Source organism: Daucus carota, chromosome 7 (assembly GCF_001625215.2).
Source record: "Daucus carota subsp. sativus chromosome 7, DH1 v3.0, whole genome shotgun sequence".
In the NCBI taxonomy this organism is placed as follows: domain Eukaryota; kingdom Viridiplantae; phylum Streptophyta; class Magnoliopsida; order Apiales; family Apiaceae; genus Daucus; species Daucus carota.
In genome coordinates, this window is record NC_030387.2 from 34,160,633 (window position 1) to 34,188,185 (window position 27,553).

At 35.9% G+C, this 27,553-nt stretch overlaps 1 protein-coding gene across 12 annotated transcripts; it reads right to left on the minus strand.

Moving 5' to 3' along the window:
- Positions 1-1,549: 1,549 nt before the first annotated feature.
- On the minus strand, positions 1,550-26,143 carry LOC108196049 (hypothetical protein). 12 transcript variants are annotated; one of them, XM_017363127.2, is made up of 14 exons: positions 25,832-26,134; positions 23,982-24,073; positions 19,144-19,248; positions 18,142-18,420; positions 17,527-17,718; positions 16,872-17,136; positions 16,354-16,764; positions 15,987-16,256; positions 15,620-15,906; positions 15,360-15,539; positions 15,170-15,274; positions 2,130-2,177; positions 1,891-1,981; positions 1,550-1,777 (listed from the first exon to the last, which is right to left on the minus strand). In XM_017363127.2, the coding sequence occupies exons 6-12, from the start codon at positions 17,097-17,099 to the stop codon at positions 2,162-2,164; spliced, it is 1,497 nt and encodes a 498-aa protein (XP_017218616.1). In that variant the 5' UTR covers positions 17,100-17,136; positions 17,527-17,718; positions 18,142-18,420; positions 19,144-19,248; positions 23,982-24,073; positions 25,832-26,134; the 3' UTR covers positions 1,550-1,777; positions 1,891-1,981; positions 2,130-2,161. The 12 variants fall into 12 exon arrangements, with proteins under 12 accessions (XP_017218616.1, XP_017218614.1, XP_063937332.1 ...); XM_017363125.2 differs by having other exon boundaries at positions 2,072-2,177; positions 25,832-26,133; XM_064081258.1 differs by lacking the exons at positions 1,550-1,777; positions 1,891-1,981; positions 2,130-2,177 and adding an exon at positions 8,849-15,084 and having other exon boundaries at positions 19,164-19,248; positions 25,832-26,135.
- Between the last annotated feature and the right edge of the window lie 1,410 nt (positions 26,144-27,553).

Sequence of the window (27,553 nt, forward strand, 5' to 3'; positions counted from 1 at the left end):
GAAACGCGTTCTTTACCATCACAGGCTTTGAAAAAACATGAATGATCTTGCCTGTTTTATCAAGAATATATTTTTTTTTTTTTGTCAGGGTCTACATACTCATAGATGAGTTGTATCTCGAGATACAATAACCCGCTACCGGGAATTTCATTGATTCAAAATAGATTATCATCTAACCGAAAGACATGCAAAGATATCTCAGGACGCTTAGATAATAATGCTTTAATGTCTGATAGGAAAATACCCATTTAACACCTCCCAAGGATCCTGCAAAAAAACACACGCAAAAAGAAGAAGATAAGTTCATATACAATATTATATAAGTTAAAAATTATAAAGGATAATATATCCAATAATTAAGTATTGTAGAAGTGTGTGTTTATATTTCTGAAGTTGAAAAATTAGAATAAAGTCTAACCAAAGAAGGATCTTTGGTTAAACACTAAAATAATTAAATATATTTGATTGCTTCTTACAAGCCAAAATATACGCCATCATTTATGGCCACCCATGAATGGTACAAATTCGCCTCAATCAAGGCACAAATAATAATTAAATCATTTATAAAAAAATTATGACATCAATCAATTCAATTTAAAAGAGTCGATCACTAATTAATGTAATATCTCACCATAATATGAATTTATTACGGTCAAATAAAATTAATAAATTTAAAACATTTAGAAAATATATTTATTAGCAATTACTCGGTAAACAAAATTCAAAAATCAGCATCAATCAAACAAGTCAAATAAAATTCAAAAATTAGCACAAATTAAGCAAGTCAACTAAAGATTTAATATAGCTAAAATTAAATACATCATTTACTACTATTAAAGCCAATTAAATAAAATTAAAAATGGCACCAATTATACCAAACAAACCTTAAATCATGCAAGAGAATTATTCAATAATATATTATTTCAAAATCACAGTAAGTGATAGCACCATCTCATCGACATTGAAGCACTTTTGTCACCAACAGTAACGATACAAAATGGACCTTTAGCATCGGTCAAATTAGGCCTTTAGCGTCGGCATTCCAGCGTAGTATATGCACGCGACGCTAAAGGGTGATCCTTTTGCATCGGTCAAATTAGGCGACGCTTAAAGTATATTTTCATCGGTTCAGTGCCGACGCAAAAGAACCATTAACCGACGCTAAAAGCTGTTTTATTGCTTCGGTAGTCAAACAGCCGACGCTAAAGGGTGAACTTACAGCGTCGGTCGGTCAAAGAGCCGTAGCAAAAAGTTGACCTTTTTGCGTCACCTGGTCAGACAACCGACACTATAGGGTAAGCTTATAGCGTCGGTTGGTCAAAGGGGCGTAGCTTATAGTGGATGCTTTTAGCGTCGGCTGTTCTTCTGAATGCCGTCACTTAAAGTTTATCCTACTGCGTCGGTTCCTTTTGAAAATGCCGTCGCTTAAAGTCCTTTTTTTAATAAAATATTTATATATATATACAATAATAACTTGCTCATCCTTAATTAATAACCTGCTCATCCTTAATTCATGTAAAGAAATCTAAATGAAAGTACACAAAAAGAATAACACTAAATCAAACAAATTTAGTTAGCTAGGAATCTACATCCATTACAGCAATCAAAATGTACATTGAAATTATATTACAATCTGAGTCTATGAATTCTAGTAATCAGTCTAAATTTTTCTTACTACATACAAACACTAAGAATGTCTATGAAATCTACCAATCAGTCTGAGTCTTTTCTTCATTTCATCACTAAAAACTTGGAGTGACCTTCATAGACTGTCCATCTGCATAATATGAGTAAATCAATACATGAGTTCTATATATGATTTCAAATAAGTACACATGTAAGTTAATTAGTTATGGCAACAAAAAATAATCTAATTCATCTAAGTCATACCTGATTATAGACATTCAATGGTAAAAAATTCAGCCCACAACTCTCGAACCTCATTAATTTCTTTCTTCTTATACCTCCTTGAACCAAGACCCTTGCAATTGCAGATAATAAAATATTCAGATGATAACATATTGAGTTTAATATTCGATCCTAAAAGATTTATTAACTAGTTTTTTCTTACCTCTTTTCAGTTAGTGTTAGGATTTTTTTGAGAAAGCGTGATTATTTCATACATGTACCTCATTATAAAAAAATCCACACTCCGTACCTCCTAGTTGTTGAGGACACTACAAAGAGAAACAAAAAATATTTATGAGAAGGAATCATGTCAACGAAGAGAATCATATTAATGAACAAGATTACTACCTGAACATCTGTGTTAGGAATCAATAATTTTTGATGATAACATAAACATTTTTGTAACATGTCTTACTTAGAATCTTTATCAAATTTCAGTTGTAATTGTTATATTTCTTATCTTTGGGAATTATCAACGGATGGGTAGAATAGGATGGCTAATTGTAAATATCCAATGCCATGTAATTTTATCTAAGTGAAGGATATTCAACTGATGAGATGTAACTATTCAACTGATGAAGATTGGATGATGTTTCAACTGAAGACAAAGTATTCAACTGATGAAACTGGAACAGCATTCAACTGATGAAGTTTGTAATTCATTCAACTGATGAAGTCTGTATTTCTTTCAACTGATGAGCCTAGCACAACATTCAACTGATGAAGTCAAGAGCAGTTGAAAGTAACCAGAACTTTCAACTGATGAAGCAGAGAGCAGTTGAAAGTGACTAGAGCTTAAGTCTGACAAATCACATGGATCGAATTACACTAAAATAGACATGGAAGCCTAATTAGGAAAATAAAGAAGAAGCAGAAACATACTTATCTCATGCAGTGCAATCTGAATCAAATCAAGATGATGGTCAAAGATGAAGACATCTCAGAAAGCATGCATAAGACAAAGTTGTGCAGCATTGTTTTAGATTAGAGTGCATTTTGTAATCTAGCTAAATGCTTTGTGAAACTTGGAGTATATAACCAAGTTAGTAGCATCAGTTGAACTTGTTCAAATCACTTGAGAGAAAAATCTGAGAGTTAGAACTTGTTTGAGTGATGAATCAGCAGCTGTGCGAATTGTAATCAATCCACAGATTCTTCTATATAAAATCTCACGGGTGGATCATTCAATCCACCCGTATTTTTAAATACTTGGTGTTTTCTGTTTTACTGTGTTTAAGTGTATTGTTTCTTGAATCTTTTAATTTGTAAAAGATTGTATTCAACCCCCCCTTCTACAATCTTTCTTATAGTTGGTGTAAAATAACAATTGGTATCAGAGCCAGGTTCCCAACAAACAGGGAAAAAGATCAACACTGCTAAAGAAAGATGGGAAAGAAGGATGCTGGAGTGAAGATTCCTGTTCTTGACAAAGACAACTATTTTCACTGGAAAGTGAGAATGCATCTGCATTTGTTGTCCATTGATGAAAGCTATGTGAACTGCATTGAAAAAGGACCTCATGTCCCAATGAAGGTCTGCACCAGTATGGGAGCTGATGGTGAAGATATGGTAGGTAAGATGATCCCAAAACCTATCCATGAGTATTCTCAAGAAGATACTGAAGAAGTGCACAAGGACAAGAAAACCATGAATCTTCTGTTCAATGGTTTGGATCAAGAGATGATTGATAGTGTTATCAGCTGCACAAGTGCCAAAGAAGTTTGGGACACCATCAGGACCATCTGTGAAGGGAATGAGCAAGTGAGAGAGAACAAAATGCAGCTTCTGATTCAACAATATGAGTCATTCCATTTCAAGGCTGGTGAAAGTTTGAGTGATACATTTAACAGATTTCAAAACCTGTTAAATGGTCTAAAACTCTTTGGAAGAGTATATCAAGTTAAGGATTCAAACTTGAAATTCTTAAGAGCTCTTCCCAAAGAATGGAAACCCATGACAGTCTCTCTCAGAAATACACAAGAATTTAAAGATTATACTCTAGAGAGACTGTATGGAACCTTAAAGACTTATGAGCTTGAAATGGAGCAAGATGAAGAGATTGAGAAAAGCCAAAAGAAAGGGCATTCATCTGTGGCTCTAGTTGCATCTCTAGAAGATACTGTCAAGGACAAGGGAAAGTCTCAAGCTGAAGAAACTGATAAGTTGGTCAAAGAGGAGAGCTCAGAGTCAAGCAAAGGAAAAAGAAAAGAGAAAGATGAAGCTGATTCTGGTGAAGAAAGTGATGGAATTGATGAACATCTAGCCTTCCTATCAAGGAGATTCTCCAAACTGAAATTCAAAAAGAATTTCAATTCTGCAAAATCATTCAAAAGCAATCAAAAATCTGACAGAAGCATGGTTGACAGATCAAAATTCAAATGCTTCAATTGTGGGATTGCAGGTCACTTTGCAAATGAGTGCAGAAAGCCTAAAGTTGAGAAGAAGTCAAGTGAAAACATTGACTACAAAAAGAAATATTATGAACTTCTCAAACAAAAGGAAAGAGCATTCATCACAAAGGATGATTGGGCAACTGGAGATGATTCTGATGAAAAGGAGGAGTTTGTCAATCTAGCTCTAATGGCCAACTCCATAGATCAAGAAGAAAACACTGGAAGCAGTAGTCAGGTATTCACTACAAACCTAGTTGAATTAACTAAAGATGAATGCAATGCTACCATTAATGAAATGTCTACTGAATTGTATCATTTGCATGTTTCTTTAAAATCTCTTACTAAGGAAAACAGTAGAATTAAGGAAGCTAACACCTTTCTTAGTGATAGAAACAGTGCCTTAGAAGCTCAATTTATTGAGTTTGAGAAGCTGAAAATTGAGTGTCAGACAGCCAAGGATGATCTCTTGGTTGTTCTGAAGAGAGAAGAGATCATAAGAAAGCAGCTTGATAAGGAACAAGAGATTATTGCCAAATGGAAATCTGGTAGAGATGTCTCCACCAATATCATTAACATGCAAGGTAGAGAGACCTTTGTGGAGAATGAATGGAAAAGGAATAAGAAAATTCTTGAGATATCTGAGAACAGTTCAAGTGATGAGAATACTGATGATGATCATCAGTTGAAGAGTAAAGTCTCAACTGATGAGAGTCATCAGTTGAACAAAAACTCACCAGTTGACAAGAAAGTTCTCAAGAAGCTCAGCAAGAAATATGGTCCTATTAAAAAGAATTTTGTTAAAGGTGAGAATAGTTCTTCTGAGACCAGTGATAGTGTTAATAACACTCTTAATTCCAGTAACAAGAACAAGAAGAAGTTGGATACTAGTGAGCATAAATCTGAGGAGACTAAAAAGAAGAAAGGAAATAGAAATGGCAAAATAGGAGTTAACAAGCACACTAATTACACTCCCAATGCTAGTGCTCTTAGGAAAACCTGCAGTAAGTGTGGTAGTGTAAATCATTTATCTGCTAATTGTAAAACTGTGATTGCTCCTAATTTATCTTTGCCTATTCCTATGACATCTGTTCCTCACATGAATTTATCTGCTATGAATATGATGCCTGGTTTATTGCCTCATAATCCTTATTCTCAGCCGAACATGCCATATATGTTCAATCCTTACTTTAATGCCTTTAACATGCCTCAATTTCATTCAAATTTGCATGGAATGAACAATGTATGCATGCCTCAAAGGCCTGTGTTTGAAAACAGAGTTGATGTTCCAATTTCTCAACCAAAGCCAAAGATTGAACCAATTCAATCCAAGGAAAAAGTTGAGAAAGTGGAAAAGGCTGTTAAGACTAACAAATCTGGACCCAAAGCAATTTGGGTACCAAAATCAACTTGATCTGTTTATGTAATGTGTGCAGGGAAACCACAAGAAGAATTTGTGGTACTTGGATAGTGGATGCTCTAGGCACATGACTGGTGATTCCTCCCTGCTCACAAAATTTGAGGAGAAAGCTTGCCCTAGCATTACCTTTGGAGATGACAGCAAAGGATATACTATGGGATATGGCTTGATTGCAAAAGAAAATGTCATCATTGATGAAGTTGCATTGGTGTCTGGTCTTAAGCACAACTTGCTTAACATCAGTCAACTCTGTGATAAAGGTTACAAAGTTAATTTCACTCTTGCAGCCTGTGTTGTCACCAAAGGAGATGACAACAATGTGGTTCTGATTGGACAAAGGAAAGGAAATGTGTATGTAGCTGACTTTAATTCTGTAAAGTCTGAATCTATCACTTGTCTTCTCAGCAAAGCAAGTTCAGATGACAGTTGGCTATGGCATAAGAGATTGTCTCATCTAAATTTCAAAACCTTGAATGAGTTAGTTAAGAAGGACTTGGTAAGAGGCCTACCTAAGCTGGAATTCTCCAAAGATGGATTATGTGGAGCTTGTCAGCTAGGAAAGCAAAAGAGAAGCTCTTTCAAAAGCGAAACTCTTTCATCAATTGTGAAGCCCCTTCAGCTCTTGCATATGGATTTATTTGGACCAGTCAACATAATGTCCATCTTAAAGAAGAAATATTGCCTAGTGATTGTTGATGATTTTTCAAAATTTACTTGGACTTTCTTCCTGCATTCTAAGGATGAAGCTGGGAAAATCATCATCAATCATATCAAGGCATTAAACAACAATCCAGATGTCAAAGTTGGAAGGATAAGAAGTGACAATGGAACAAAATTCAAGAACTCTGTGATGAAAGAATTTTGTGAAGAAGAGGGAATTATTCATGAGTTTTCTGCACCAAGAACTCCACAACAAAATGGTGTTGTTGAAAGGAAGAATAGAACTCTTATTGAGGCTGCAAGAACCATGATTAATGAAGCTCAACTTCCAACCTATTTTTGGGCTGAAGCTGTGAACACTGCTTGTTTCACTCAAAACATTTCACTAATTACCAAACCTCATAATTTAACTCCCTTCCAACTCTTCAAAGGAAAGAAGCCAACAATTAGCTTTCTTCATGTATTTGGATGCAAGTGTTATATATGTTCTAAGAAATCAAGGTGAAAATCTTGGAAAATTTGAGGCCAAGGCAGATGAAGCTATTTTTGTTGGATACTCTAATGGAAAATCATTTAGAGTATATAATCTGAGAACCAACATTGTTATGGAATCAATCCATGTAGTTTTTGATGATAAGAAGATTCAAGGATTCTCAGATGAAGGATTTCATGATAATCTCAGATTTGAGAATGAAGGTGAAGGTGATCTGTATGATAGTGATGATGATGATGACACTATTCAAAATGTTGGAATTAATCCTGGAATTAATGTTCCAACTGATGACTCTCTGGTGCAAGAAACAGCTGCTACTGGAAATTCAACTGAAGCATCAGTTGAAACTACATTTGAGGGATCAGTTGAAACACCTCAAGGATCATCAGTTGAAAGAATGTCTCAAAATTTCAATCAGTCTAAAAATAATGAGATGTCAAATGTAGGGGGAGCTTTCCAACATGGAAACCTGAACTTCAACAATGAAGCCACATCATCAAGACAATCACTTCCACCACAAAGAAAGTGGACAAGGGATCATCCTTTTGAGCTAATTATTGGAGATGCAAATGCATCTGTACAAACAAGAAGAGCAACTCAAGATGAGTGTTTGTATAGTGCATTCCTTTCACAGGATGAACCTAAAGTCATAGAAGATGCTCTCAAAGATGTTGATTGGGTTCTTGCAATGCAAGAACAGTTAAATCAATTTGAGAGAAACAATGTATGGAAGCTGGTACCCAAACCTAAGAACAGAACAATTGTAGGAACAAGGTGGGTATTCAGAAACAAGGTGGATGAGAATGGAGTTGTCACCAGAAACAAGGCAAGGCTTGTTGCTAAAGGATACTCTCAGTCTGAAGGAATTGATTTTGATGAGACCTTTGCACCAGTTGCAAGACTAGAAGCAATAAGAATCTTCCTGGCCTATGCTGCTCATGCAAACTTTAAAGTTTATCAAATGGATGTCAAGAGTGCTTTTCTAAATGGTGAACTGGAAGAGGAGGTATATGTCAGTCAACCTCCTGGTTTTGAAGATCCAGAATTTCCAGAGTATGTTTACTTTTTATTAAAAGCACTCTATGGACTAAAGCAAGCACCAAGGGCATGGTATGACACTCTGTCTCAATTCTTGTTAGATAATCATTTTTCCAGAGGAACTGTGGATAAAACACTATTTTACAGAAATGTAAATGGTGCCTTTATTCTGGTTCAAATTTATGTAGATGATATAATTTTTGGTTCTACAGATGAGAAACTTTGCAAGAAGTTTGCTAATCTAATGAAAAGTCAGTATGAAATGAGCATGATGGGAGAGCTCACTTACTTTCTTGGTTTACAAGTTAAACAAGTAAAGGAAGGTATATTCATAAATCAAACTAAGTACATCTATGATCTACTTAAAAAGTTTGATTTATTGGATTGCAAAGAAGCTAAGACTCCCATGCCAACAGCCACCAAATTGGAGTTAAGTCCTAATGAGAAATCTGTGGACATCTCTAATTATAGAGGCATGGTTGGTTCTCTTTTATATTTGACAGCTAGTAGACCAGATATTATGTTTTCTACATGCCTCTGTGCTAGATTTCAATCTGATCCTAAAGAATCACATCTTATTGCTATAAAAAGAATATTCAGATATCTTAAGGGAACACCAAATCTTGGTATTTGGTACCCTAAAGACTCTGAATTTGATCTAATTGGATATTCAGATGCTGATTTTGCAGGATGCAAAATTGATAGAAAAAGTACAACAGGCACCTGTCAATTTCTTGGTGACAGATTGATTTCTTGGTTTAGCAAAAAGCAAAATTCTGTATCAACCTCTACAGCTGAGGCTGAGTACATTGCAGCTGGAAGCTGTTGTGCACAATTATTGTGGATGAGAAATCAATTACTTGATTATGGATTAAATCTCTCAAAAATCCCAATATTTTGTGACAACACCAGTGCTATTGCTATAACTGAAAATCCAGTACAACACTCAAGAACCAAGCACATTGACATCAAATACCACTTCATAAGAGAACATGTGATGGCTGGTACTGTTGAAATGCATTTTGTTCCAAGTGAAGAACAGATTGCAGATATTTTCACAAAGCCTCTTGATGAATCCACATTCACAAGGTTGGTAAGTAAATTAGGTATGTTAAATTTCTCCTAATTTAAGAGTGAATTTTTCTGTAATTTGGCATCCAGAATTTGATTAATTTTGATTTATCAAAATTGAATTAGTTATAATTCTGGATATAGTCTATAATATTTCAACTGATGAACTAGTGAAATTGTTTCAACTGATGTTTGAAACAATATCCTCTTGTTCTGTTTTTCATTCAACTGATGACACCAGTTGAAAACGCTTTCAACTGATCTTCATCAGTTGAACAGGAAGTTTAAAGAGGCGCTTATTCCATCCGTTGAAAGCATTATCAGATCTGAGCCGTTGAAATTTCTTTTGTCTCTCTCCTACTTTATACACACGATCGTGTGTGTAATTTTTGTAGAGTTCAATAAGAGTAATTTCTTCTCAACGGTAATTTCTCAGCCAATCACAGCAATTTTCTGAGAAAGTATTTAAGTGTTTTAATTTATTTTCATTTCTTTTCATCTCACTCTTTCGAATTCTTAAAGCTCTCTTCTCTCTCTGTGCAAAAACAAGCTCTAATTTTCCTTCAAGCTTTCTCTGTAACTGCAATGGCACCAATGAAGAAGTATACTGCACCAAGTGGGTTCATTTATGAGAAGAACAACTTCGCATCATTTGTGGATACCAAGGCAGTGGAAGAGAAGGAGTATCACAAGATGATGGAGTTCATCAAGTCAAGTCAGCTCTCCTATGCTATGCTTGGAGCTCCTACCATCTACCATGAAATAGTGGAGGAGATGTGGACCTCTGCAGAGTTCAATAGTGAGAATGAAACTCTAACCTTCTCTATTAATAATGAAATTCATTCTGTTAATGCTGATGTTATGAAAGCATGCTTTAAAATTCCTGAAGATACTGTTTTATCTTTGCCTAGTGATGTTCAGTTGGTTAATTTACTTTATGCCATGAACTATGTTTTGCCAACTGATGCCTTAGGAAAAATAGAAAGAATAGGTCTTAGGAGAGAATGGAGTTATTTGTGTGATGCTTTTATTAAGGCATTTTCTGGTAAAATTAGTAATTTCAATGCTCTTACTTCCCAGATTTTACAAATGCTTTACATGTACCTGACTAATGAATATTTCAACTTTGGTGGTTTGATGATCCAAGAAATTGGGGAGAAACTAGGTGATAAAACTGATAGACCTAGGAATATTTATTATGTTAGATTTCTCATGATGCTAGCTAATCATCTTAATGCAAAGCTAGTCATCACTAACAAGGAAGCCAAGCTTCCCAGTTTTGTGCAGGAAAAGAGAGTCTTTAAAGACCTCTTAAGGATGAATCTATATCCCTCCTTGGAGGTGGTGTACCTGCCAATAATGGAGGCTGGTAAGGAAAAAGAGGTACATGGCTTTCCTACTACTCCTTCCCAACCCTCATCTTCCTTGCTTTCTGCCATCAGGGCTGTTGAAGAGGCCCATCAACAGTCCACACAAGTGGCAAAACCTTCTAAATCCAAGTCTTCTAAACCAACCTCAGATGCCTCCCAAAAGGCACCTGTTGTAAAATCCAAGAAAAACAAACCTGAGGGGAGTGTGTTTGGAGGTTGTGAGGGGGAGGGAAAGGGTGAACATAAAAGAAGCCCTAAGCATAAGGATGGAGAGGTGTGTGTTGACCAGCCTGGCCACTCTGCAAAAGACTGTAGATGTTAATATGGAATTTAACTCATCCCTAGCATCATCCTCCCAAAAGGATGTTGCTATTGAAAATAGTCCCCAACCAGGGACACAGTTAAAAAGGGGGAGGGACACCACTTCTTCACCAATAAAAGCTTATGGGAGAAAGAAGTTGAGAAGTGACAAACTCAAGCACTCAGCACACACACAGGCAATAACTTCTCAAAGTCAGATTGATGTGACTCCAATAAATGTGGAGTCACAGCCCCCTTCTTCATCTCAACAAATCACCCATATTCATGATCTTACCATCTCTACTACTCAAACACAATCCCCAACCTCTTCTGTGGATGTGGAATTAATTCACACCACACTTGGAAATTCTCCATCTTTGGATTTCTTGGAGAAGCCCCCCTCTGAGATTGATCATCATCATTTTGATGATTTGTTGGATCTTTCTCTTCCAATTCCTTCTTCTGTGACAGTGTGTTCTGTGGATTTTCCTCTAAAATCAATCACCACAGACTCAACTATCACAGCTTCTAAACCTATTTCTTCATTATCTTCAACTGATCTCCTTCATCAGTTGAATAGTGTTTGTCCTTCAACTGATCTGCTTAACAACTCTCATCAGTTGAAAGCCTCCTCTACTCATGTTTCAACTGATGTCCCTCATCAGTTGACAACTGCTGTTACTTCAATTAATTTACCTCCTTCTACAGCAGTTGATCACATGGTAGCACAAACACTTCTAGGATTGAGTGCAGTGAGCTATGGAGTGGAGAGGCAGCCTAGTGAGCTGGCAAAAGGAGAGGGTGTGGAGAGTCTGGCATTTTCTTCTAGCCAGGAAAAAGGAGAGGATAAGAGTGACCCTTTAGTAAGGGTAAGTGAGGGAGAGGTGAGTGGTGTGGTGAGCCAAGGGGAGCCCTTGATGCAAGAAAAGAGAGAAATTGAGAGAAATGCAGGTGTCAATGAAGGGTTTAGTGAACAAGATTTTCAAGCTGAATACAGATCCATATTGGATGGTATTTCACTAGACCCTGAGACTTTTACTCATGGGATGACTACTATTCAAGACTTTGCCAGAATTGATAATCAAGCAGCTGAGAGGCACCTCAATCTGATTCACACTACATCTTCAATGATTAGAGCAAAGGAGGCACTTACAGCTTTGCCTGCCAATGCTGGAGATGACTTTCAATATGATGATAGTGATGAAGACCTCAATGATGCTCTTGAGGAATCTCTTGGTGACCAACAACTTCCCACCTCTCTTCCTTCTTGGGTCTCCATGCAGTCTGCCAATGCAGCTATAGTTAGCTTGGAACTACAAAGGCAAGTCTCCACCATTCTTCAACCACAATCTGGAAGCTCATCCTCCTCTTCATCCATCTCTGCTACTGTTGCCAGTCAGGCTCTGGACAACCTCAAGCTTCACAAGTATCAATCTCTCCATTTTCAGCATGAGATAGAGCATCTAAATTCTCTCATTGTCTCTGTCAAGACTGATTTGACCAAGCAAATTGATGAAAAGCTTCCAGCTAAAGTGAAATCAGCACTTTCTGAATCTGAGCAAAAGCAACTTAAGTTGGAAAAGCAAGTGGAAGTTCTGGAAGGAAATGTCCACATCTTAAACTCTAGAATGGAAGAGATGTTGCAGCATCAAAGAATTCAGACTGGACTTCTTCAACATCTTCTTCTTTCCTCTGGTGTTTCACTTCCCAGTTCATCCTCTACACTTGCTGCTAACAAAAAGGGGGAGAAAGAATTACCAACTCCTGCAGAATTAATCAGCCAAATTCCTCCTCCTTTCCATACTGAAAGGGAAAAGCAAAAGCTTGCAAGGATTGCAGAATTAAACTCTATTGCAAAGAGAGTAGCTCAATTGGGAAAGAAATCTTCTGTAGCCACCACAACTACAATTCTCAGGGTGATTACACCTGAAATTGTCATTCCTTCAAAGAGAGAAAAGGGTGAGCCATCATTTGTGAATGAGTTCAAGCCCATTCTATTTCCAAACAATTGTGGTTACTCCAAGCCTGGAAAAGACTCAAGCTCAATCTACTTTCCACTAGCCAGGCCTGACAAAAATGAATACAAGCTTTTGGGCCAAGAGATCAAAAGTTACAAAGACTGTACAGATGTGGCTTTAAAAGCTCATTTTGCCATCATCTATAGAGAAGGCCAGAAGTTGTTTATTGGAACTGGCCATCCTCACTACTCATTTGCAAAAGCTGAAGAGGTGGCCAGAGAATGTGAAAAAGAGGAGTTTGAATCTCAACTCTCTTTGAATCAAATAGAGGTTGATGAAAGATATGCTATTGAGCTTGAAGAGGAGTTGGCAGCTGAGCTTTTAAATGAGAAAAGATTGCCTCTTGAATCTTCCCCAAAGAAAAAGAGAGTCAAATCTAAAACTAAGATGCCTGAGGCAGCCAAGAGAAGAGAAGAAGTGCCAGAAAAGCCTATCTCAAAGCCTTCCTATCCAATCAAGGACACCACAGTGGTACATCCAGATGTCAACTTCCATGATGAGCCAATAATGCCAAAGGAGGAGCCAGTTGACTTGGAAGATATCCCAATTCCAGCTTTTCTTGTTCAAGAATCTTCCAAGCCAAAGAAGAAAGTCAAGTCTGTTGCTAAGAAGATGGCTAACCCTCCTAAACCTCCAAAAGAACCTGAAAATCCTGATGACTATCTCATTATTGCTAACATTGAAGAAATATCTGAGTTGGAGCTGGAGCTGGATGATCTTCAAGAAGTGAGAGGAATAGAAGCAACTTCAAAACTACCTGAAAGATTGGTATTCTCTTACAAAAACAAAGGTGATGTCATTTGGCCTCTTCACAGAGTTCTGAATTCTGAGGGATTCAGCTCTTTAACAAAAATATATGGATCTATGAAGAGGACATGAGGATTTAAACCACCTGCAAAGCAAATGGTACTAAAGAGAATCCTTGAGATCAGGAAGGAATGGAACTCAGATGCTAGTTTGCAAAGAAGGCTGAAAATTCCCTACACTGGAAAGAAAATTCACCATGAACCTACTCCAGTCATGGAATTTAGGGACAATCAAGGTGTTAGGAGATTTTTCAGACCTAAAGATCAACTCAAGGTTGCTAGCTTGAATACTCTGAAGACTCTCCAATCCAAGCTCAACAGACAAGATAGTGATGAAGAATGGTTCTACAGGATCTTTCAGAAACAGATTAATATTCTTGAAGAAAAACTTAAGTCCAGAAGAAGAAGATCTTCTAGGAACAAGTAACTGCTCAGTCTAGAGGAGCATGATCATCTGTAAACTTTTCTAACTCTTGTATTTAAATTCTGCATTTTATTTTATTAATGTTTTGTTATCATCAAGTGTAGAATTTATGTCTGCATCTTCTCCAGTCATAAATTGGGGGAGATTGTTAGGAATCAATAATTTTTGATGATAACATAAACATTTTTGTAACATGTCTTACTTAGAATCTTTATCAAATTTCAGTTGTAATTGTTATATTTCTTATCTTTGGGAATTATCAACGGATGGGTAGAATAGGATGGCTAATTGTAAATATCCAATGCCATGTAATTTTATCTAAGTGAAGGATATTCAACTGATGAGATGTAACTATTCAACTGATGAAGATTGGATGATGTTTCAACTGAAGACAAAGTATTCAACTGATGAAACTGGAACAGCATTCAACTGATGAAGTTTGTAATTCATTCAACTGATGAAGTCTGTATTTCTTTCAACTGATGAGCCTAGCACAACATTCAACTGATGAAGTCAAGAGCAGTTGAAAGTAACCAGAACTTTCAACTGATGAAGCAGAGAGCAGTTGAAAGTGACTAGAGCTTAAGTCTGACAAATCACATGGATCGAATTACACTAAAATAGACATGGAAGCCTAATTAGGAAAATAAAGAAGAAGCAGAAACATACTTATCTCATGCAGTGCAATCTGAATCAAATCAAGATGATGGTCAAAGATGAAGACATCTCAGAAAGCATGCATAAGACAAAGTTGTGCAGCATTGTTTTAGATTAGAGTGCATTTTGTAATCTAGCTAAATGCTTTGTGAAACTTGGAGTATATAACCAAGTTAGTAGCATCAGTTGAACTTGTTCAAATCACTTGAGAGAAAAATCTGAGAGTTAGAACTTGTTTGAGTGATGAATCAGCAGCTGTGCGAATTGTAATCAATCCACAGATTCTTCTATATAAAATCTCACGGGTGGATCATTCAATCCACCCGTATTTTTAAATACTTGGTGTTTTCTGTTTTACTGTGTTTAAGTGTATTGTTTCTTGAATCTTTTAATTTGTAAAAGATTGTATTCAACCCCCCCTTCTACAATCTTTCTTATAGTTGGTGTAAAATAACAATCTGTATGATACCAAAGAAATTCCTTTATGTTATTCTTCCTGCCACCTTGTGGTACATACAGTTTAAATACACTATGCAACAGGAATAGGTCAGTATGTAATCCACATCTTTTATGTATAATTAAGTACTGTAAATTAAAATTAAAATATGTCTTACGTTCGTGCTGGTGTCGTCAACCGTATATCTCGTTCCCTCCTCAAAGAATCGAACACATAAATAACACTTTCTTCCAAACTGAACATAAGCAACATCCAGTGATCACTACAGAAATGCACACATAAAATGATGAATACACATAGATTATAATATCAACAAAATGACTCAAATAAATTTATTTTGTTCTTACTCTTGGATGTATGGTGCAAAGATAAAACGCTTATCTTTGTTCGCAACTAAAAACTCTGTCATATACTGAATGACTTCATCAATACGTTTATAGTCACGCTTGTGATTTATCACCAGTCTAGATGGTGACATAAATGCAAATGTATCATCGTTCAGCTCTTTGCATAATTTCGCAATGTACCTGCAACATTATATATCACAATAAACATGCATAATAATAAACAATTCAAGAGCAGATATTTTAAAAAAGATTATTCTTACTTCGAAAAGATTTCCAAGATGGGTATATTTAACCAACACTTTTTTAGAAATTGATCAACATCTTCATATGTCACATAAATGGGAATTCCTCCATCTTGAAAAGTAAAGGTTGCACCTTTTGAACCAGATTGCTCAAGCAAGTACCGTAAGGATCGACAATTTTGAGTTGAATTATTATCACCCGAGCCTTTCTTCACTGGAGTGGTTGAACCTTTACTCTCAGGCCTTCTGACAACATTTTTCGGGCTTTTTTCAAGACCTTTTTTCTTCTCCAAAGATACGGGATCCTAATAAATCACCATTAGAAGCAAAAAAAAAAAGCAATTGAATGCGAAAAAAATTCAATGCCTAGATATAAATTATATACCTGTCCTAAGTTCACGAGCTCCTTAGGCCACTGCACAAAACTGCCCTCAGCATTTCCTATCGTTTCATGTTCAGAACAAGGCACTGGAAGGGGAGTCAGTTGATATTCTGGTACAACATCATCAACAGATACTCTAATATTTTGTGGGGCGACTGGATTATTATGGATCATGTTACCCCTTTCATTGTTCGACGGGAATACAGTGCCCCTAGCCACAACAACTCTACCTTTTACCTTATCCAGCACGCAAAGCCGACAAAGAGTTGGTGTCTGCATTTTAATACAAGTACAGTAGCATTACTTAGAACTTTAAATAAAGAAAATGAAGACAATTATAGTATAAATACTAACTAGACAATTGTTATACCATCAGCTCTGATATATGATCTTCTCCTCCTACTGACTGGCAGCTACTTCGAACAATCTTAGGACTTGGATTTTCGATATCATCCATGAAACTATTCTCAGGGAGTGATAGGCCCATTTGTTTTAAATACTGAAAGATCCCATGAAGTTTTGTGTTCATCATCTCCATCTTTTCATCACACTCCCTCTGAACTTTCTTTGTGATTTCTTGTGTGATCGTGGCCAATTCATCCATTGAGATGACCCCACTCTGTTTGCTTTTTCCCGATCCAAAGACATCTTTGATTTTTGCTCCTCCACCAACACCTCTAACACGTCCTCCATGTTCCTTACGTCCAAGTGCTCGTGATAATATATCATCATGACCCTGTGGTGTCCAACTTCCATCTGAAACTTGCTTCTGCAACTCTCCCTGCATGATAAGAATGATATGAAGTCGTGAGAATTCAAAATAATGAGGTCTAAGGCGCAAGAAAAAGGTAATCACAATTTAATAAAGCGCAAAATTAGATAATTTACCATTTTATCAAAGACTTCCTTTGTCTGGCTATTTGCAATGTAATAACTGTCGTCCTCCTTCTTTTTTGTACGTGCTCTAACCCAGTCATAACTCCGGCTGCTACGATCACTCGATAAAATTGACGAGTCAAGAGATTCCAAATTTTCTAGATTAGCTATGGGGTCCTCAATGCACCACTTAGTCTTTTGCTCTATATCCACTCGAACCAAGAAAATGCACATGTTCATTATGTTTCTGACTTTGTTTTGCCTTCTCACTTATTGCCTGAGAAACAAGTGGTAAAGAAGGTCAAATATGTACAATCATGTTAATACTGTCAAATGAGGGATGTACTGTTAGGCTGCTATAGTTGAGAAAATTGAAGCTTAGTAAAGAGCACTATGCAATTTTAATTTTTATTTGTAAGTATTGCAGAGCTTGTCCTATTTTTTTAAAGAAGTTAAAAGCTAGTTTGTATATACTGTTTCTGTGGCCTGCCTCTTAGGAAGCTACAGAATCTTACAATCTTTTACTTGAACAATACAAAAGATATTTGAGAATTTTAATATCCTATTTTTCAAGTAGCATGCAAGTAGAAACAGGTCTGTATCCCAAAAAAAGTAGTTAACAGATTCTATACTGTCCATAGTTCAAATCCTGCTGATTAATATTTACCTTAAATTCCTCACTTTCGCGTCTCTTTTTGTATGTTTCCCATTGCTCTCGGCTGATGAAATGATAAACTTCACAAGGATCCTTTCCGGCTCGCAGGAAATTCTTTGTCAACTTGCCCTTGAAATCCCGCCAATGCTTTGCTGCTTTCTCCAACACAAACTTCTTTCGTGAATCATCAAGCTTCCAATGACTCTGTAAATAGTAACATTTAAATAAATACTCTGTTATATTAGGGGTTGGGTACAGGGTTCAACCACTTGTAGTTTACAGCCTTGCACTGCACATAACAAGCACAAAAAACCATAGAAATATCATTGTTCATTTAATTCCATGGGTGGCGTGCCAGACTTGATCTTTGGCTTTTGTGTTGCTTAGTTTTTCTGGGATCATTAACTTACTATCATCAGATTTAATTATTTAACTTTCGAAAGTTCCAAATTGTAACTTAATATTTTCGACACAGTAATCCTTTACTCTATACATGAAAAGACTAACAAATACAGGAATACCAGATGGATTCGATATTACATTCTTAAGCAAGGACGCCTTCCATACTTTTTAGAATTTGGCTCAGTCAGCAACTTTTAATTAATATATGCAAAAATACTAACATACCTTAATATCATCCCAAATTACATCTTTTAATCCTTGATTAACTGCATCCTAACTCTCCAAATTAATATCAACTTGAAACCGAACAACTGATCCTAGATAGATGGTGAAATCTTTAAGCATGTCCCCACATGGCTGACCATATTCATCAAAATTAATAGTACACTCCAATTTCTGGTTTTCAATTCTTTTTTTCAGTTTTTTGCAGATTGTAGGACCCCTCTTTTTGTTGCTTACTGAACGAGAACCTGATGTTGCATCATCATCATTCATGGCTATTACCTGCAACAAAATATATAGTTATAAATTTAGATTAAGAATAAACTAAGAATATGTCAAACTGCAGTCGAGGTGATCAAGCTTGTCTTTGTCATGAGCAAGGGTGTGAGCATACCTCACTTGTACTGATCATGCTCCTAGCAACAAAAATTCTATACTACTCATGTAAATGAATCCAAACTTCCGATTACTAGTAACAACTGGAATACTCATTCATAAAGTTTGATTAAAGAAATCGGTGCTGCTTAACCATATCCAAATTCTTTTTTAATGTTGTTTTGATTGCTAAAATAAACTTTAGAGGTACTTTTCATCTGAACCATGAAATTGACCAAACAAGCACAAACTGAATTAATTTTATAATAAAATAATTATCTCTAAAGTTAACAGCATAGGTACATATAATAAAACAATATATGTTTTCTATAAATCAGGCTCATTTTTACTATATTGCCAATTGACTAAATCTGGCACAAATGACAACTACCAGAACAAAATTAAAAACTGAAAGGATAATAGGGCTGTGTGGAAGTACATGGAGAGGTTTACAACGTCCATAGGATTCTCACTCATAAATTAATGTTCACTTTTTAGTTTTCTATTTAGAAATTCACTTTTCTCTGCGGTTTTATGTTCTTTTCCCTAGTAAAATGTGCCACTATATTATATGCATCATACATGTTACCTATTTCATTTGACAGTGTTTTAAGAACATTAGGAACTAACACAAGCAAGAACTAACTAACTCCGACAGTTCTGGATATATGTAACTCGGGTAGTCAGCACAGCAAGATGTGGCAGATTGACAGATTCTTGAGCACGCTCTGGCCTCTGCAAACAATTGAGAAAGAAAATTAATTTATATGCCAAAGTAATATGAGTAATTACAGATAAACTAGAGCAACACTATAAAAGCACTCACAGAAACAGAGAAAAATGCAAGATCAGGCTCATTATATATCTTAGGCTGACTAATATTTCATGCATAAGATGTAGCAGATTGACAGATAACAGAGAAAAATGACAAGCTTGTATTACCTTTCCGAGAGGGAACTCCATGGAATTCATAGATGACCATCAATCCATACCCCTTCATCATGGTCATTGCGTGCATAATTTATATCTACATTGTCTTCCCTTAATGTGGTCGTTTGTATACCAATGGAGAAAGGGGGATTATCATCAAATTGATTATATTCCTCCTCGTCTTCAACATTATCAATTCCAACAATGCATCGTTTACTTTGAAGAACAATGGACCACTTAGGATCAGCGGGATCTCGAATATAAAATACTTGGTTAACCTGTGTAGCAAATATGAATGGGTCATCCTCGTGGCCAAACCGAACAAAGTCTACTAAAGTGAAACCCGAGTCATCCATCCGAACACCACGCTTTATATCGAACCATTTACATTTAAAGAGAGCAACCTTGAAATCCCTGTAGTCAAGCTCCCAAATTTCTTCAATCACCCCATAGTACGACTTCTTTATATCTCTTGAGGTCATGGAATTGCCTCTATCAAATTCCGTAGAAGAAGCTTCTACACAGACTCCACTATTTTGCACTGTACTTTTCTGATCTTGACATTGTGTATAGAAAGTATACCCATTAACATCATATGCTTGGTAATATCTCACTGGCATGTCAGGACCATATGCTAGCCATTTAACTGTATTAGAAACGGAAGAATGACTTGATGAATATTGCAACATCACTCGATCTCTAAACCATTTAACAAATGATCGATTGTGTTCATTTGTAACCCATTTTCCGCTCTTAGAAGGATGATTTTTTTGAATATCGAACAAGTGCTCTTGTAAGTAGGAATGGACATCAGTCATGTGTTGTAATACGAATAAATGGGCTCTATCAAGCATTTCAGCACTAGGAGATATCATTTTATGTCCCAACGTACCCTGACCTTGAAGTCTTCCTTCATGACGAGATATTGGAATTCCAACCCGATCAGTAGATGCTAGATAGTCCGTGCAAAATCCAATAGTCTCTTCAATTGTATACCCTTCAACTATACTGGCTTCGGGCAGACGTCGGTTTCTTACATATGCTTTTAAGATACACAAGAATCTCTCGAAAGGATACATTTGGTGCAGATATAAAGGACCACAAATCTTAACCTCTCTCACAAGATGAACCACTAAATGCACCATTATGTCAAAGAATGAGTGAAAGAAGTACATTTCAAATTCACAAAGTGTGACAATAATGTCAGCTTGCAATTTATCTAATGTCATGGGATCAATTACCTTACTGCATATAGCATTAAAGAAGAAGCAAAGTTTCGTGATCGCTAGTCTCACGTCCTTGGGCAATATGCCACGAATTGCAACATGAAGTAGATGTTGCATTAAAACGTGACAATCATGTGACTTCAAACCTATCAGCTTCAAATCTTTCATTGAGACAAAATTTTTAGGGTTCGAGGAATACCCAGATGGAACTTTCACAGTAGATAAACACTCACACAAGCTGATTTTCTCTTTTCTAGACAAAGTGAAACAAGCTGGAGGTAGATATGTACGTTTACCAGATTGTTGCGGTGCTAACTCTGCCCGAATACCCATCTCCTGCAAGTCTAATCTGGCTTTCATGCCATCCTTTGTTTTGCCAGGTATATTCAACAAAGTTCCAATAATGCTTTCACAAACATTTTTTTCAATATGCATAAAATCAAGACAGTGCCGGACTTGCAAGTGCTCCCAATATGGAAGATCCCAGAAAATAGATCTCTTCTTCCAGACGCTACTTACGATTGGCCTTTTATATAACTTCCCAAGCACAACATCAATATCTTTGACTCGTTGAAAAACCTCCTTCCCGGTTAAAGGTAAACGAGCCACTCGAGTTTCGATAGTCCCATCAAAAGACTTTTTGTTCTTACGATAAGGGTGGTTAAGAGGAAGAAAAGTACGATGACCCATGTATACATTTTTTTTGCAATTGTGTAAGTGAATGTCAATCGTCGCATCTTCACAAATCGGACAAGCATTAGCTCCTTTGACACTGTACCCAGATAGATTTCCGTATCCAGGAAAGTCGCTTATGGTGCAGAAAACCATGGCATGCAGGATGAAGTTTGTTCGGCTGTAGGCATCATATATCTCCACACCTTGATCCCACAATAACATTAGATCTTCAATAAGTGGTTGGAGATAAACATCTATGTCATTCCCTGCCTCTGTAGGGCCGGGTATTAGCAACGCCAACATTATGTACTTGCGCTTCATGCATAACCAAGGAGGCAAGTTATAAATGGTTAAAACAACCGGCCAAGTACTATGTTGTGAGCTTAAAGTGCGATACGGATTCATGCCATCTGCAGAAAGGCCAAGTCGAAGGTTTCTAAGTTCTCCACCAAATTCCGGAAACTTTCCATCAATGGTTCTCCATTGTGGTGAGTCGGCTGGGTGTCGGAGCATCCCATCTGATTTTCTTCGTTCAACATGCCATCTCAAAAGCTTCGCATCATTTACATTTGCAAAGAGTCGTTTGAATCGTTCCACTATAGGCAGATAACGCAAAACCTTGACCGGAGGCCTCTTCTTGTCATTAATACAAGAATTACTTCCTTCCCGCTTGAACCTAGATGCTCCGCATTTTGGACAGGCGTGTAGATGTTCATGCTCGTTGCGAAACAACACACAGTGATTTGGACATGCATGTATCTTCTTCACATTCATACCCATCGGACACAATATCTTCTTCGCCTCATAGGTGGAAGTGGGAAGCTCATTCTTCAGCGGAAGAATGTCTGCCAGAAGTTTTAGCATTTCAGTGAAACTCTTGTCACTCCATCCATTCTTCACTTTAAGCTTACACAATTTAAGGGTAGTTGACAACCTCGTAAACTGATCACTGCACCCGGGATACAAAGGTTTTTTGGAGTCATCAACCAAGTGTTCAAGAACTTCTGGCTGGTGCATTAGAAGATCTTCAACATCTTCAATCATCTCATGGACCCTGTCGTTTTCTACATCATCTTCTTTATTGGTATCATCCATATCATCTCCATAATTTTCATTATTTCTGCTAATTGTCTCTGTTTTTCTGGATTGTATTCCTTCACCATGCCAAATCCACTTAGTATAATCTTTCATGAAACCACGTCGAAATAAATGTTCACGCACTGTCTCGACATTAGGATACTTTTTTAAATTAGAACAGTCGCGACAGGGACATGTGATCATTTCTTCATTACCATGTTCAGTGCCTTTCTTCTTTAAGTTCTCCACCGCACATGAAATGAATTCATTAACCCCACTAACATACTCATGTGCGACCCGCGGTAATTTATACATCCATGTGGCACGATCCATGTTATATATCTATATACAATATATGAAAGAAAAGTTAGTAGATAAATATATATATATATATACACAATTCATCATGAATAATCTACTTGAGGTGAATCAAGAACTCTGTTTAATCTCGTCGTGTTTTTGTGTTTAAAATGTGTAGTTGGGTGTTTGGGTGAAGGGGGTTTGTTGTAGGGTGCACAACAATTATATAAACCTTGGCATTAAAACCAAATTTGCTACAGAATTATGGGGCAGTCAACGCTAAATATTTATATTGCATAAACTGGCCATGTTTTAGAGTTTTCCGTAATAGTATATATCATCACCTTACAATACAATTAGGGGTCATTTAATAAATCTGAACAATTAATATATGAATGAATAATATATCTGATTAATCTGAACGAATAATATCATTTGATTTGTTTTTGAAAATATCTGAATGACTATTTTTTTAATAAATATATAGTTTAGTTAAATAAACTTTAAACTCATTAATAATCATAAAAATATTTTATGTGTAATATGAGATACATATGATCTTGTTAAATATATTCTATAATAATAGTCTTTTTGATTTTTAGCACATAATTTGAGGTGGAAAATATATTTTTATATATTATCTTTCCGATATTCTTTTTTGAAATATAAATGTTAAATTTATCTATAACAAAATTAAAAACAATATAGAAAGAATAATGATTTTTTTTTCATAGCTCAAACTAAATATAAAAAGTTAAAATATTATTTCAGAACAAATAAAATATGATTTTTCTAAATTGTTATACCAAAGAGATGTATAATTATATGACTGATTTTGAAGTATTAAATCATTCTTAATGTAAATCCTTACCAGAAAAAAAAAACCATTTTTCATGTAAAGGTTGATTTTAAGGTAATCTAGCTGGCACATCTATAATCTGTAGCTGAAGTTAACTTCTGTTATGTGCTGGTATATCTGTGTTAATGTCTTACGGTTTATTTGTTTGTATCTATAGCTACAGCTGAGAAGTAGGGAAGTAGCTAAATTTGTCAATTATTTTTTCTGTTGTAATTAGTTGTTTTGTACTTTCAAAAGCAAGATTCTACCATATAATTTCAAATATCATAATTTCTCAGGCCCTTAACAAACAATAAACAGAAAAGTCATAATATAATTTAAGTTGATGCAAGTTGTACAAGTACTAATAGCTCAACTATCTTCCACGAAAAAAAAAGTTGTAAAGAGCAAACAGAACTTACGAAGCAATTAGCATGCAAGTATCACCAAGCAGTAGAAGTCTTTGTTCCTCTATAAAATTTTTAGAAAGAAGTCCTGTAGTTTACTCACCTACCTGGATCCAACAGCAAGTTATCATTTAAAAGACCAGAGACAAGAGAACCAGAAATGGTGGACTACTTAAGTAAAAAGGGTATAATGTAATAATCTATATTTATCTTGAAGGATTGATTCACAGTGGTCCTATTAGCACAGAAATAAAAAGACAGTGGAATATGCATGAGCAAGTTGATAAGATTATCATACGCATACAATGAAGGTATGTGAAGTAGACCAATGGCCCAGAGCCCCTTACAACTTCTGTTAATTACTGCTAGGCTTAGAGAACAAGAATTAAGTAGCATATTCTATACTTTAAACTAACAGTGTCTATATATACAGACATAAGCTACTGAATTCTAGAAAATGTTAATGTATACTAAGCAGACCTAATAGGAAAAAGAGAAAAGAAGCTCATAACTTCTTTTGACAGCAGTACTCTGTTATGCTTTTTGATATTATGAGCTTCAGTGTTGTGCTAGAGAATTACCTGTTTAGTGTATTATATTTTAATCTTTATCTAGAGTTAACCACCTATTGAAACTCACGAGTCTAAGTCGAGTTGTCTGTTAGGTTGAATCTGTAGAACTAGCAGACTCGAGCAATAACTAAGTTATATGGAGGCATGTGGTATATACTAGAACCTGAATTGGCACAAGCCGATACTCTAAGGAAAACAGGGTATTATTATTTTCATGCCTCTTCTGACATAAATAACACAACAAAATGCCTACTGCCAGACTATATTGTACATTTTTGCTAGTACTGCAATTTCTACTGAATTTCCAGTTTACGATATTCAGAACACGGAAAGAAAAATAGAAACAGAGAATTTCAAGAACATTCATAACACGAAAGAGACTGATCTTATATATCCTCTCCTAAAATCTGTAATGGCCTTGAGAATAATAGTAGAATTTGCAGAGCTAGCTAGCTTAATTTGTACATGATCAAAAGCTAACAATTAACACCTAAAATCAGATATTAAATTAGTAACTACTACCAGTAACAGAGCAGGTATATCAAGACATTTAAGACACCATAGTTTAGTTATTCAAAATATCACTTAGACATACTTTGCGTTCTGCTAAGAGAAAATAATAGTACTTAAGTCAACTGAGAATTTTAATACAAGCATTTTTGGAAAATCTTTTATAACCAGCTATGCTCTAAACATGCCCAAAAAATCTCTCAAAATTTCTTACCATAGTTATGTCACGAGTTAGAAAGAAGACTAATCAAACATTGTACAGGGTAACAATACATATTTTAACAGCATGTTCGATTTAAAACATTTATCATCATAGAGAGTACATAATCAATTAGCATTGAGCCACACAGCATATTCAGATCAGAGGGCACACACAAGTTTCAAAATATCATTATAATTAAGCTAAGAAATGGTATCAAATATGGTAAAAATTCATGTTTGCAGGGTAGAAAAAACAGAACAATTTACATATGTATCTATGTATGTATGAAGATTCTAACTTCTTCAATGTTATGTATGTCGATCAGTATAATCAAACTCAGCAAAAGATCATTTCTAAGTGGGCAGTTTCACCAAAAACCGTACAAATCACTCTTATACTGTACAATCAGAGCAATCAAAGCAATTTGAAGCCAACAAATATAGCAATTAAAGATACACCCAACAAATATAGCAGAAACCCCTCTTTTAGTAGAACCCAACAAATTTAAACCAACGAATTTGGCAAGAACCCATCTTCTTCTGATTAAATACAAAATAATAAAAACCCAGCGATTTACATACCCAGCAATTTGGCAGAAACCCTTCTACTTGTGATTTAACAGCAACCCCTCTTGTGAATTGAACCAATGGATTTGGCAGCAACCCCTCTTCTTGTGTATAAACCCAACGAGCAAATTGTAGATAGATATAGAAGATTTAGCAGCAGTAGAGGCCAAAGAATCTATACACGAATCTATCGCAGCAGCAGAGGCCAACGAACCCAACGAGCAGCGAGCGAATTGAGAGAGAAGCGAATTTACGTGTAAGTGTGAAGCTATCGTGGGTGAGAGGTGAGATTACTCGATATATTATGTCCTGAGTATACCCGATATATTTCAGTACTGCTCGTAAGTTTTGACTTTTAATTTTTAATTTTTAAAAACCAATTATCTATGGCGTCGGCATGTGAGAGAGGCGTTGCTTTGACCAACTCTATTGCGTCGGTGTTAGGTGAACCAACACAAAAACCAAATTTTAGGCGTCGGTGTTTTCAAGCCCGACGCAAAAGGATGCCTTTAGGTGTCGGTGCTTTGAAGAACCGACGCAAAAGGATGCCTTTAGGTGTCGGTGCTTTGAAGAACCGACGCAATAAATTGAAGAAAATACTTCTTGCGTCGGTTAATATCAAAACCGACGCGAAAGAGTGTTTTAGGCGACGGCATTTTAAAAAGGCGACACAAAAGGTGCGTTGCAAAAGGTGTTTTTTGTACTAGTGATCGATATACAAACTCCAACTCTTACAAACTCAAAAAACACAATTGCAAATAAACTTGACGAACTATCCCAACGAACCAACATTGACTAAATTTTTTTCACACATTTCATTAATTGGAAAAATTAGAAGAAAAAGAAACAACAAGTAATCACAAAACCAATCAAATATTAATAAAAACAAATAATAATCTTAAGGTGTAAACTAGCAAGAGTTAGTGCACAAAAAACTTAAACTTTTAAACAAGAAATAATCCTTCAAAAGGCTATGGCGATTAACCAAAACAACTATAGTACTGGTCTTCAACATCTCATAACAAAGTGATCGAGAAAAAAACAAGTAGCAGATACATGAATTCAAGACTGTCAAAATTCACGTCTACATCTAACGCTTATAAACATAAAACCCAACAAAATTAATATAATAATAAATCTTCAAAAGTTTAAAATAGCGTACCTTGATTGTGGTGTAAATACACACAAAAAACATTCATAAAATGACAAAAGGCTAAAGAAAAACATGTTAAAACATCGATTAATAAACATGTAGTAATATCTTCTAGTCATCATATTCCCCATATTCCGATGAATTGAATCTCAGATCCAACATCTTTGTTTCCCGCTGCAAAAGTATATTACTTTTGATCCAAAAGGAAATTTTGAATCCTGAATCAGGTCGAAATACCACAATGGCCGAAATACTAAAGCTGGCCATGAGTGAGAGAGAGAATGAGGGGAGGGGAGAGAGAGAGGGGGGAGAGAGGGGGAGAGAGAGAGATAACCAGGACATATCCTTTTCATATACTCCCTCCGTCCCATTTTATGTGACCTCATTTCCTTTTTGGGACGTCCCAAAAAGAATGAACCTAGAATACTTACTATTTTTGAACACTACTTTTCACTATTACACCCACTAACTCTATATTTTATACTCTCTTATTATTAAATAAACACTATTACACCCACTACTTTTCTCCACTATCTCAAATCTATTATTAAATATTGATAGGTGCCACCACTTTACCCACTTTT